The 14,058-nt window shown below is 38.6% G+C and overlaps 1 protein-coding gene across 1 annotated transcript; it reads right to left on the reverse strand.

The window, feature by feature from the left end:
* Positions 1-245: 245 nt before the first annotated feature.
* On the reverse strand, positions 246-12,728 carry LOC131240522 (uncharacterized). The gene is made up of 2 exons (XM_058238800.1): positions 11,904-12,728; positions 246-811 (listed from the first exon to the last, which is right to left on the reverse strand). The coding sequence occupies exons 1-2, from the start codon at positions 12,128-12,130 to the stop codon at positions 751-753; spliced, it is 288 nt and encodes a 95-aa protein (XP_058094783.1). The 5' UTR covers positions 12,131-12,728; the 3' UTR covers positions 246-750.
* Between the last annotated feature and the right edge of the window lie 1,330 nt (positions 12,729-14,058).

The raw sequence follows: 14,058 nt of genomic DNA on the forward strand, positions 1-14,058 counted from the left end.
TCAAATCATACATTCTTTTATATAATAGTGACTCACTTGATGACTGGAACAATGCAACGGGTCAGGCTGGACCATTCATCATCGGCCCTGGTCCAGCCCAGACATCAGGCACAGATTGAACTGGGCTGGCCCTCAGGCCATTAGAGGCCCAAGGTCAGCCTAGCCCATTGCCACCGTTATTCACAACACAGTAGAATTCCTAAAATAAAGAAAAATAAAATAAAATAAAAACAAAAACAAGAAAGGAAGAACGAAAATAGGTGTTATAAACTTCCAATCAATTTGTTGAAACAATAATATTTCAACTTCCAGCATAATCTGGATTTTATTAGCAATAACCAGCTTTTCTGATACTCATCTTTTTTTTAGATACAAGAATGCCAACATTTTTCTGACCTTACTGAACATTGATGGAAGCATAAAGTAATTATGAATCGAAGGCTCTACTGTATGTAGTAGATATCTTACAGTGAGGGTGACAACATTTTCTTCATCTTGATCTGCTTCCATCCTGAAAAGACGGTGCATATATGGACCACCCAATCAAATGGTCACCAAGGAATCTGTTGAAAATTAAAAATAAAAATAAAACCGATGTCACTATGGTAGAGTTGGTGCCCTTCCACTGGTGAGACCTTCGATACCAATATTTGACATTGGCAAGGTCCCAAATCCAAAATTTTGCAGGCTTTGGTTATGTTTGTCCAATATGGCCGATAAATGCCGTTGAATGGATGTATTGCGTCAAGTCTACATTATGGTACAGATACACGAATCGAATCCCTCGTCATCGTCAGAGTCGCTCGGATCACTATAAGCAAACCCAAAAGAGAAGTTACATTAGAAAAGAAAAAAAAATACAAAAAGTTCTAAAACCTAACAAGCATTTCGCAGCAATACAATTTAGCAGTTCAAACAAGTACCTTGCATGAGAAAATATGGATGAACTGAGAAAAAGAAGATTCGAGATTATTGTGTTTCATTCACCACCAGAAGTAAAGCAAGTCAAAATACTCAAAAGGGTCTCCTTACCCATAGCAGTGTGACAAATCTCACTGAGATTTTGAAAATATCACAATATTTTTGTGAAAACTAATTAAACGGTATTATCACGTTGATATCAGGATTTTCAATATCTCATAAGTTTTTTTTTTTTCACAATTTCACAGTGAATTAATTATGATTTTAATGCAGAATTTATATACAAGTTAAAAGGAAAAATAAATAAATTATTTTGTATCTATATATTTCATCATCATCAAAGCTTTATCCAAAACTAACCAAAACTAATGGGGCCATTAAGGCTGCATCAACCTGTATCAGCCCAGTGTCGGCACCAATACAATCCTATATCAGCCATATCCGCAGATAGTGGTCGATATGGCCCTCCTTTAACAGACTGGCTCACCTCAGTATCGTGTATCAGGGTGGGCCGATATGCATATGATATGGCCGTATTGTAATGGATACTTAAAACCATGCTTCTTCCTCAGCATTCTTTTAGCTTGCAGTGAGGCTAGAATAAAATGACGCATGCAGCATCTGTCTAAGAGATTGTAGTACTAACTGTGCTTGCCCGAAGAATGGCACACAATAAAACATCAAAAGCAAGATGGCAGTGGTTCATTCTACAACCAGTCTTGCAGGTCCCAGTGCCTGATCTTCTCCTTTTCCAATTGAATAAGTTTTGATCAAAGCGGATGCTTCAGTCACTTTCAAGAAATTGACAAATGTTTAAGTCTGGTAGAGTTTGTTATTCCAACTCATTATTTTCAAGCTTCAAGAACTTTGGTCATCTTAGTCAGAAATCAATCGCATTTCTTTCCGTATAACCCCCCAAAGTTTTTTTGGCCTTGCCATATGGCTCATTTATTTCTGGTTATACCAGTCGCTAGAAATGAAAGGCACCATTGCAGTTTCTGAAAGTTCGAATATCTTCCCGTCACATTGACGACTTACACATATCCAATAACACAAAACTCTCCAGAATTTGCATATCAAATTCTCAAATTATATAAGAGACTTTGAAATGAGGCTTGTTTAGCAATTCTTAAAACATACTTTGTACAGATGAACATGATTTCGGAAAATTCTTTAGTATCTTTGGTTCTGTGACAGAAAAATCAGGACTTTCAGGAGGGAGATCCATTCCAAAGCACATGGGTATAGAACAGATAAAAGCACACGACCATGTCACAATAAGTTCTTTAGAGATGGGGACCTATTATTTATAAATGAGCTTGCTGAGGCCACAGCCATGTATAAGGCAGTCCATGCACATGCCACTGCATGTGCCAGCGTCATTCACAGGCATGAGATCCAAGCCGTTATCAAGTGGCTCTTGGTGTGTAGATGCCTAGACCCAAATGCAGGCCAGTCCACTCATCAAGTGGTTCCCAGTTTATGAACAAATGACATAAAAACTCAAGACCCACCTGACATCTTGGATCTCGTGCCCATTTGTCATGCTGGCACATTCGGTAGCATGTAGATGGGCAGCCTTGTAAATGCATTATGGGCTTAGCCAACCACTGTTAGTTTTTACTTGTTACACAATTCTTAAAACCATAATACCAACTTCTAAAACGAGTAACACCTGCGTTCTGAAAAGAATAACACTTCATATTCACTTTGTTCTTTTTATTTTACTATTATATAAAGATTTAAAATGTTGTCCCATGAACTTAAAATGAAGGAAGCTCTACAAATCTTTTTTATTGGTTACAGGAGATTTTATTAAGAAAGAAACCCAAGGCTTCCACCCAAGAGCAAACGAGACGTTTAACATTAAAAAATCTGTGGTCGATGCACTGATGCTATTAAAAATGTGATTTCCTTCTTATACCAAATGGCCCAAAGGATAGCCACAAAACAAAGACCCCAAATGAAAAAATGCTATAATTTTTTTTTAAAATTTTTTTTTTTTGAAAGAAAGGAAACAATACATGATTCATTTCTAAAACTTTGTATTAGAACCCTCGGGTTTTCAATATTTTCATTAGTAGATAAGAATGATAGAAGTTCAAAAATGTCAACCCAAAGCGATAGATTAATACAAATCATCCACAAATACTAAAACTACTAATTGCAGAATATAAAAGATTAAATAAAAAAAGGAATAAATGAACTGATACCAGTTTAACATTTCTATTAAAGATTATCTGTTCACTTTAAATGTCACATCTACATAGCTCTTTCTAGGAGGAAATTCTGAAACCATGCTTGAAATTGTATCTCAGAATAAATGACGCACAGAGTATACTGGAGTAGCTGTCTTCTTTTGCATTTCAATAAATTGGCAGCTACCACTCCAAAATAAATAAATAAATAAATAGGAATTAACACAAAAAACGTATTCCAGTCCATTCTTTTCTTTTCTATTCTTTTCTTTTTTCCCTTTTGCACAGGTCTGCTTACAGCAGGCTGTACCAAAACCAGTGACCTTGTCGGTTCAGTGACAAATCTGGTTTATAAAACATCATTCTTAATCCTGAGTGTTCAACTCAATCTGTTTACTAGTACTACCCTTCAAAATCCATTGGTTAACAATCTGGGATTGTCTGGTTTCATGGACCAAACAAACCATGAAATTAAATCCAAAACATGACTTGGTAGTCAATCATCTTAAGAGTAGAGGGTAGATGTTGACCATAAACATAAGAAAAATGAAGCTACAGTCAGGTGCCCAATCTCGTGTTTTTTAAGTGATTGACATTGACCCCGTTCAAACTATTCTCAGTTTCTCACACAAATCAAAAGGATTCATTACCACTCAATACCAGGAACCTCAAGAAGAAAATGAAACTTCCATGGGTGCAACATTGATTAATTTGCTTAGGGCGTGTTTGGGCGGTGGGATTAGAAGGGATTAGGTGGGATGGGATTCAAAAAACATAATTATTACCGATGGCAGGGATTGTCCCCTCTTGCCATGGGATAAGATTAATGTCATGCTTTGTTGGTAATACGGTGGTACATTGAATGGATATACCCACCATCATTTGAAATTACTGAGAATAACACACGTGTTATATCTAAACCGTTCATTTGTTTTGTAACCTCATTTTATGGCATGGGCCTAAAAATGAGGTAGATCCAAAACTTACGTGGCCCCAAAGAAGTTTTCAACGGTAAGTATTCAAACCCCGTTGCTTTCTATAGTGGGGTCCACTTGAACTTTAGATTTACCTGATTTTTTGGCCCATGCTCTAAAATAATCTCGAAAAATGGGTGGACGGTGTGGATATAGCCCACACATCATGGTGGGACCTACACAACTTGCTAACATTGAGTGAAATTGGCACGGGACCCAATACAATTCCATCTAAGCTAATTCCATTCTTCCCAAACATGGAGTGGAATTGGCACAGGACCAGATGAATCCCATCCCACCTAATCCCTTCTAATCCCACTGCCCAAACACACCTTTATCTGTTTATTTCAACAGCATATTTTTCTTCCACTTAAAAACTTGTGAGTTGATTCCATTAGACCAAAAAGATCAACCATGAAATTGAAGCACCAGTCAAGCGTATAATGCCTTTTTAAGTGCTCGACCCCATCCCTAGTTTACACCCACCAACCATGGATCCATGGCCACTTAGTATCAGGAACCTCAAGCTAAATGTGATGTTGTTTTGGGCAGACAACATTCATTTATTGGTTTATATATATATATATATATATATATATATATATATATATATATTACCAGCATATTTCTGATAAGACCGTAAAAGGTTTATTAAGATAACTAGTCCAAATTCAAGGATGGACCATCCCTCCTCGCAATCAAGCAAAAGATTGTTAGGGAAAACATTCCATCTTCCTTCATAAACAGTTGAAAAAATACATAGATAATTATGGCATTGCGCAATAATAATAACAAAATATCCAAATTCAAAATTTGAATTTAAATTCAAAAGATAATAATTTATTTTAGATCTTAAGTGGAGCTGCTAGGCCAACTTTGCTAAGCCAAATGGTTTGGTGCACCAGTTGAGGCCCACTCTACTATCCCAAATGGCTTGACCCACTAATTGACCAATAGATCCTAACATTCCTCACCCCTTGAGTAACAACCTTGTCATCAAGGTTGTCATTAGGAAATTACTGCAAAAGACAATCTCGCTCAGTTCATGAAGCATCTGCTTTTTCCTCTTCAAAAATGGCTTTTGGTTTTCTAACCCACCTCTAGCAAAAACAGATGTTGCGTTTTACATCAGTATCATGGTGCAAACTTTTCATCACAATTAAACACAGCCCTTTTCACACCTAGTTTGTATTTCGGGCCAATTGAAGCGCCTCACAGGAATCCCCTCCCTTGAATTGATCGTCACGGGTGGTGGAGGTGCAGCAACCCCCTGCTCAATGGGTTTTAAAATTGTGGCGCAACTTTTGTAATCGATCTTCCTACATAAGAATCGAACCCATTGTGACTATCATCGTGGTTAGACGGAAAATCTTGATGTACACATGAATCTCCTCCGTCAAGCCTGCGATAAAAGACCCAACAAATGCTTTCTCAACCATTCTTTCACACGAATAGCCAACTTCTCGAACTACATTTGATACTCATGTACCACCCCCGTTTGGCACAGCTTTGACAAAGCCTCGTCAAAGGCATTGTATTCTGATGGTCCAAATCGCACAAACAAGGCCTTGACAAACGTGGCCCATGTCATCATGGATTGATGCATTCGTGTACCATTGGAACCAATGGTTTGCTTTGCCTTCCAAGTGAAAAGACACAAGGAGCATTATCCTCTTCCAATGTACCCTGAAATTTGCATAATGCACCCATTTCATTGGATTTGACCAAACAAAATTTGAAAAATCAATCCAAGCATATCGCCCTTGAATCGATCTTCCATTGTTGAAGTTGTTGCAATTTGAACCACTTCTTCATGGTCTTTGCAGTTGTGGCAGTTTTGATTTTGAAAGACCTCATTCTGGATTAAGAGAGCTTTCATAGATTCCATGAGTTATCACATTCATTTCTCCCATATCCTTCTTGATGATCTCCACTTTTGTCTTCCATCTTGTGCTTTGGCAACACCCAAACCTGCTCTGATACTGAGTGGTAAGACTGTAATCGGTTGATTGATATAACTAGTCCAAATTCGAGGATGAACCATCCCTCCTTTCACTTGAGCAAACGATTGTTGAAGAAAATTTTCATCTTCCTTCATCAATGATTGAGAAATATATAAATAACTGTGGCAGTCCACAATAATAATAACAAACTATTTCAAATTTAAATTGAAAAGATAACAATTTATCGTAGATCTTAAGTGGAGCTGCTAGGTGCACCTGAATGGTTTGGCCCACTAATTGAACTATGGACCATGACAATGATAAGACTGTATTCAGATGGCGTAGATAACTAGTCCAAATTCAAGTATAGATCGTCGCTCCCTTACAATTAAGCAAATGATTGTAGGGGAAATTCTCTCATAATCATATCCCAACAACTTGGATACGCACTTTTGTTGTTCTAAAGTTGGCACTCTATAATCTAGGAACAACTTGAAGCTCTTATGATTGGTCAAAATGTTAACTTGGCTATCCACTAAATAGGGACACCACTCCATGACCGCTTGGATGATTGCAATCATCTCATTCTCATAGGTTAACAAAGCCAATGTTTGCCCCCGAATAAAGCAATTAATCATCAGTCTTGCATGAGGGCAACCCCAATCCCACCTCATGATGCATCACATTTGATGCAGGGACATGTGATGGCCTAACAATATATGCATGTATAATCAGTTTGAAGAGATTCAAATAATAAAATTAAGTAAATGTTATTAATCACATCAATTAAGCAAATCTCAACATAAAGATGAAGTCATTCCGTCAGGATCATGCCCCTTAGCATAAAATCACGTAAACGGTAAAAATGGAGGATCTGGGGATATGAGGATATCCCAGATCTAGCATAAGTCAGTCCACAGTCAAGTTGGGATCCGATTCTCCTGACTAGTCATCTCTCTTTTCCGTTCAAACCAAAAGGGTATGAGGAACAAAATGGATGGAGAAGAGAGATGGGTTCAAAATGAGAGGGAATATGAAATCTAGGGCATCAAAGAAAAAGACGGTTGATTCTTATCTTTTCCTGCATCTCAAAGATCTGGAAAGAAGGACAATCTGAAACTGGGGGGAATCCTTAATACCCAAAGGCCAATCCTAATACCTTAATCTCTTTAGTAAAAGAGGAAGAAAGCATACGAATCTCATTCATTCAATAATAATAAAATAAAGTTTCTCATGATGTATATATAAGGCATGGAAAAAGTAAAAGTGCACTAAAGCCCTTGAAAACAAGAAAATTAACAAAAAGACGAAAAAGGCAAAAAAAAAAAAAAGTGGACTAAAGCCCCTGAAAACAAGGAAAATAACAAAAAACACCTAAAACTAAAAACACCCGCACAACAAGATGTGAAATCCACCCCACAGGCCTGCAGTCAGAGTATAGTTATGCTATTCCTGCACTCATAACGCATCAGAAAATAGGTCCAAAGGACCCGGCATCCATCCACATCAACTCCTCCACTCCGGTACTCTGTCGACGACGCCTCCTCCTCTAATACACTCTAAAGAGTGCACCACTGATGTCTGCATCAACATTCAAGTACAAATGTCTAGAAAAAATGACGTAGTGCCAAAACATGTGTAGAGGTCATTGCACTTTTGAGATGTTGAAATGCCAATTTCACTTCTTCTGTCCAACAACACTAGTTCTTGCATAACGAGGTGGTAAGTAGGGCAACCAACTTCCATCATCCTGAACAAAGTGTCAGTAGTAATCAGTCAATCCCAGATTGCTAGGATCGGGGCGCGACCCATGATGGGAAATGATGTGGCCAAAATACTAACTATGGTTTAACCAAATGTGCATTTGGAGATTTTCACAAATAATTGATGTTGGCGTAATACGTCCAAAACCATTTGAAGATGAGACAAGTGATCCATCCATAAAGGACTGACTTAAAATATCATCAAGAATGCCAATATGAACCAATGGAGAAAGGACCTGAACACAACATTCATGATGCATTGGAATGTTAATGGCGTGTTTATCAACCTAAACAACATCACTAGAAACTCGTAATGGCTTCATGCGTACAAAACAACATCTTCGTTATGTCCCCTTTTCGAACATGGATCTGATGACAGCCCAGCTGAAGGTCAAGCTTGGAGAAGTAATGAGCCCCATGTAGCTCATCTAGCACCACATATATAACGGGAATAGGAAACTTGTCATTCACGGTGATCTAATTGAGTGCTTTATGGTCAACGTAAAACCTCTGAGAGTTGTCTTCTTCTTCACGAGCAAGACCGGAGATAAATAAGGGTTGTTGTTAGGTTGAATAATCCCCATATCAAGCGTCTCCTTCACGATGTGCTTGATCACATTCTTTTGAATGTGTGGATACTGATACAGCCTCACCTTGGCTGGTGTGGCCCCCAGTAAAATCTCAATTTGGTGGTCCTTCGATCATCATGGTGGTAAAAATCATTAAGTAAATGTTGTATGTTAGGATGGATTGAAGATTCAATACATTTTTTGTTATATCAATTACATGAGTATGCCACCAACATGTTGTTGAAGCATTATCTCCATAGAGTAAGCACTTGCCTTTTTTAGTGGCATACTGGGGTTGCCTTCAAGATGATACTTTCGGCATCTAATTGAGATATCTATGATAAGTTTGTTGAAATCCCGTAGAACAAGACCAAGTTATTGCAGCCATTAGATGTCAATCACCATATCGGACCCTTTTTAAGGGTAGTAAATATGTGTCGGTTTTAAAGTAGTAGCCTTAGATGCCGATCTCTATATCTTTCCATCCACACAAGCACTCCAGCTTGCTTCCATTGGCCACCAACACACTGAACGATGGGGAATGATGGATAGGCAATCTCAATCGTAGTGCCAGCCCTCCGCTGATGAAATTGTAAGTGCTCCCACTGTCAATGAGGATGGAAATCTTATGTCGCTTGATATACCCGACCACATGCAAGGTTTAATAGGATAGTTGGGTCAAGAGGGTAGGTATGGAGATCTTAGGCACCTCCTCTTCCGCTTTTTCATTTTTAGGAATGGCTTTGCACTCTTAGTCTACCTCTAAGAAAAATAATTGTTGCGATTTACATTGGTGTCCCAGTGCAAAGTTTTCGTTACAATTCACAACTATAACACAAGCCAAAGGTAGTAGAGGTGTGGCAACCCTTGGCACAAATGGTTTGGAATTGCAACGCAATTTTTGTAATCAATCTTTCTATATGCGAGCCAAATCCACCATAGACAGCATCGTGATTATACAAAAAAGCTTAATGTCTGCATAAATCTCCAACTTCAAGCCCAAGAAAAAACACCCAACCAATGCCTTCTCAAGCCATCCTTCCACACGATTTGCTAACTTCTCAAACTGCATTTGATACTCACAAGCCATCCCCATTTGGCACAACTTTGACAAAGCCTCATCACATTCTTCATAATTCGACGGTTCAAATCACACAAGCAAAGTCTTGGCAAATGTGACCTATGTCATCATAAGATTGATGCATTGGTACTATCCAATGGTTCGCTTCGCCTTCCAAGTGAAAAGACCAGGGTGTGCAAAAACGGTTATGTATCGGCTTGATCCGTTACGTGATACGGGTTTGAAATGGGAACCCCCAATTGTTTTAAATGGTAAGGCCATTACGGGGCCATAATGGCTATTATGGTTCCGTAACAATTATTACGCACAACAAACCTATAGAAAAAAAAAAACAAAACAAAACAAAAAAAAAGGGAAGGGGGGGGGGGGCCTGCTTCAGATATTCTCCTTCTTGGGCTATTGTTGCTTTCCTTCTTCTTCCTTCTCTCCTTCTTCTTCCTTCTCTTTCATCTTTTCGAAGAATTTATTTTCTCCTTACCTTGACAGATTCGTTTAGCCAGGAGATCATCCCACTATGCTAACACGCAACCAGAAAAATTCATAACTATTAACTTCACCTTCCAATTGTCCACGATTTCCTTGTACTCGAACACTTTTTCTACCTTACTTAACCATGAAGTTGTCAGCATGCAACCAACCATAGAATTCTAGAATTTCAACCTTAATTATGAGCTCTCGACGATGTTCCAACAATTAAAGGATTCGATCATTAGAGTTCGCAGATCAACTGGGTTACTTGCATAAACTCTTCATGTGTCAGTCACCCCCTTAGAAGCCATTAAGAGATGAAATAGAGTTGAAAACCCCAAAAATGGCCAGCTCTGATACTAAAAATGGTGCAACCTGATTATCGAGTCAATGAGACCTCCATACTCAAATCGCAAAGAAGCGGACAAGAGTACACTCACAAGAATATTTGAGTAAAGAGGGAGAGAAGTTTATTGATATCAACCTCCTTTTATAATATTTAAGAAAAAATCACGCTTAGAAAACTTTGGAATGGTTAACTTCTATACTCCCTTTAATAACCCCTAAATGAATCTCTAATGAAAATTCCCCCAACTAAGAGATTGATTTCAAATCAATCATAATTTATTTCAAATCAATCTCATCTACCTAAAATGTCAACAGGCCTAATAATAGTAAAAGCAAATGTTCGAAATAATCCTCAAAATCTTCAACCATATCTTTAAATCAACTCCCACATCTTACATAAATAGTAAATTGCATCTCTATTTAGGCCCACAAATCTATAAATAGTCAGTCCAAAATCAGCACATGTTGGGCCCTATGGTGGATCATGGGCCTGCATCATTAAAACATAATGCATTGGTACAGGTTTGACACCAAATACAAAAGCTATACACCAGGAAGAGACGGCCCTTTTTCTTTTTTAAAACTTTCAAAAGGCTGAAATTATTATTTTTCTTTTTTGGTAAATTATGTCCACAGGTAACTATGAAAGATGGAACCGTACAAGGTTTAAAGTGTTATAGTTGCAGGTACAAAGTATACATTCACCATCAAGAACGAATTATAGAAGAGTATTCTGGAAGAAGAATAAAATGGCAGGGCAAAATACGTAAAGGCAATAGTTACAATGGCACCAGCCCTTGAAAGTCAAGGGAAAAAAGATCATGAGGTACTTAGACATTTGAGAAGGAGAATGGGGAAATCATATCCTTATTGTTTTCAACAGAGAGAAACCACGACTCATCGCTGTTAAGGACCAGAGCCTTTCCACATCATATCACAACCATTGTTTCAACCTTTGAACTTTTTGAGACATGATTTGAGATAGTCTCATTACCCCCCTGTTTTCCACCTGCCAACAACATGATATGCATTTTTTTTCTTGTCCTTAACTTGACATTAAACCCAATACTCCTACCCCACTAAATCGATTTCTGTTTGGCTTCAAATGAATACATGAACAAATGTTTTCTTCATAGAATAGCCGCAACGAGGCAAGCTTGTACAGGTTTTTTTCAGATAAGAGTTCCCATCGGAACACCACTCTTCCAGCAAGTACTAATGTACGTGGGCCATGGCCCAAAATCAGAGTGGTTGGGGAGATCCTAAGCTCTATTTGAGGAAAAAAGGTCAACCACCCATCTTTCAGACCTGTTCCAACAAAGCACTTAGGATCATCTGATCGATCTGATTGTTGAGTCATGGCTCTTATATGGTGTGTCCTGCTGGATGTGCGGTCCAGATCTTGCACACATATAGTGCTGCATATCCCCATGAATTTGGGTTCCAAAATGCACGCAATAAGTAAATGAGCATTCCTCAACCACAACTTTCCTCACAAGACCATGAGCAGGAAAGAGAAATGTACTAAACTAACGGTAAGACAGCAAAATTCTGAAAACTGTTCTCAAGCAATGAAATGAATGAAAATAAATAAAATTTAAACGAGAATTGAATTAAATCTAAGTCGCCGGATATTACCTTGGCTGGAATTCGAAAACTTCCGTAAGCTTGTTGCCATTCCGATCATTCCATTGCACTTTCCGCCGCATATTCTTCGGTCTTGTTGATATTCCGCCCCTTCGAGGCGGCAACAACGACTTCAATTCCTCATCTTCTTCCCTACCAAAATCGACCTCCTTCTGAGCAACGGCATTGTTCGCTGGGTTCTTCTTGTATTTATTAGGGTTTGTAACGTCCAGATCCATTCGATCGCTACACAATTGCTCAATTCGAAGCCTATTCGACCCATCAAGATTGCAAGAATTGAATTCGATGAACGATCAGGAAATCCATTTCGAAGGTGGATCTCTAAATTCTACCGTAAAATCTCCGCATTTTCTTCAAGACTTTGAATTCGATTGCGGTTTTTAGCTGTGATTGAGACGGAGACGATCAATCGAAGGATGAAAAGGGGGAGAAATTATAGGAAAAGATCTAAAGAGAAAATTTCGACGTTCCTACACATTCACCGTCTGAAACCAAAGAAAATTTAAAAACGAAAAGCAAATTCAACAGAAAATAAGATCGTATCGCCGATGAATCGATTAAGAAAAGATGGATTGGAATCGTCTAAGATTTGAGAATTTCTCAAAATAGAAAAAGCATCAAACGAAAAAGAAAACGAGAAATCGAATCCAATAAAACTCGGCACCTCTGGTTTTTTTGTTTTTTGTTTTTTTTTTTTTTTTTCGTTTTTGTTGCGTCTTCTTACAAGACAAGCGATTGGCATTTTGCTACGGTGCGCGGTATGTTCATCGTTCGCGGGAACGGAATCGTCTACATCACCCCCAGCTCGTGACACAGCAACCCCATGGGCCCCACATGGTGTATATGTAAAATCCACTCTGTTTATTTGGTGAAAAACGTTATTTTCACTGTACGTATACAACATCATCCCTGTAGAATAGTCTGATGGGCCACTCCATTGAAACTTCGAAGTTGAGGTAGTGTGACTCACCTGAGTTTTGGATCATGCTGATTTTGGGATCATCTCTTTATTATACGGTGAGATACACTTGATTAACAGAATTTGATGAAAGGTAAAAACTATAGTGGGCACACAAATAAACCTGTGGTTGGCATCCCACTCCCCCTGTTTACGGTGTGGCCCACCTGCGCTGTGATGTATCTGATTTTTGTCCGGAGGACCTGAGACCCGGATTCGTGCGCTGAGAATGTAGGTGGGGCACACCTTGATGTTGGTGAGAAATCCACCCTGTCTATACCTTTGCCAGATCATTTTAAGACGTTTCAAAAAAATTGAACTGAATCCAAGACCCAAGTGTGCCACACCAGAGGGAAAAGTAAGGAAAGAAATGCCTACGGTTGAAAACTTTATGGGATGCACTTGGATGTTTATATGCCATCCAAACCGTTTCTAAGGTCATTCCTACTGTGCTGAATTGAAAACAAACTCTTATCCTAATAAAAAAAAACTAAAACTTCGGTTGCCATGAAAATGTTTCAACGTGGTTCACTTTTTTCTCTCGTGTGGCCCACTTGAGTCTTGGATCCATCTCATTTTTTTTTTTCACATGTCCTGAGTAGTGCTGGGCAGAAATCGACCTGATCCAAACCAAACCAAAGTTCTGGATTTGCGTGGTTGGAATAGGATCAGTTAGATCCGACCATTCATCAAATCGAGTTCGGATCAATGTCAATTCGGACCGATCCAATCCAGAATCCGATCCGGTCATGTAGTATGAAGTTAAAATAGAGCCGTTAGATGTTTGCATCTTTAATTGTCGAGAAATAAAGAGCTAAGGTTAAACCATTTCCTAAGAGAGGTGACGTGAGGGCAATCTGGGTGGCGTATTGATGAGGCCAACATTGGGCAGGTATACCACACCAGGCCTTGAAACTGGTTCAAAAGCGAATCAACTGGTGTACCACGAAAGCAGATCTAAGTAAACTTCGTAGGCCCAAATGTCATTCATGCAAATTATCCACTCCGTCCATCTCTTTTAACAGATAATTTTAGGGTTCATCGCAAAAATGGAGTGTATCCAATCCTCAAGTAGAGCATACCACCAAAAACAGTGTAAATTGAACATCTACTGTTGAAAAATTATTGGAGGCCAAAGAAGTTTTAGATCAAGCTGATATTTGTTTTTTTCCCTTCGTCCATGTTTTT

The sequence above is a fragment of the Magnolia sinica genome, chromosome 3, assembly GCF_029962835.1.
Source record: "Magnolia sinica isolate HGM2019 chromosome 3, MsV1, whole genome shotgun sequence".
Taxonomy (NCBI): Eukaryota; Viridiplantae; Streptophyta; class Magnoliopsida; order Magnoliales; family Magnoliaceae; genus Magnolia; species Magnolia sinica.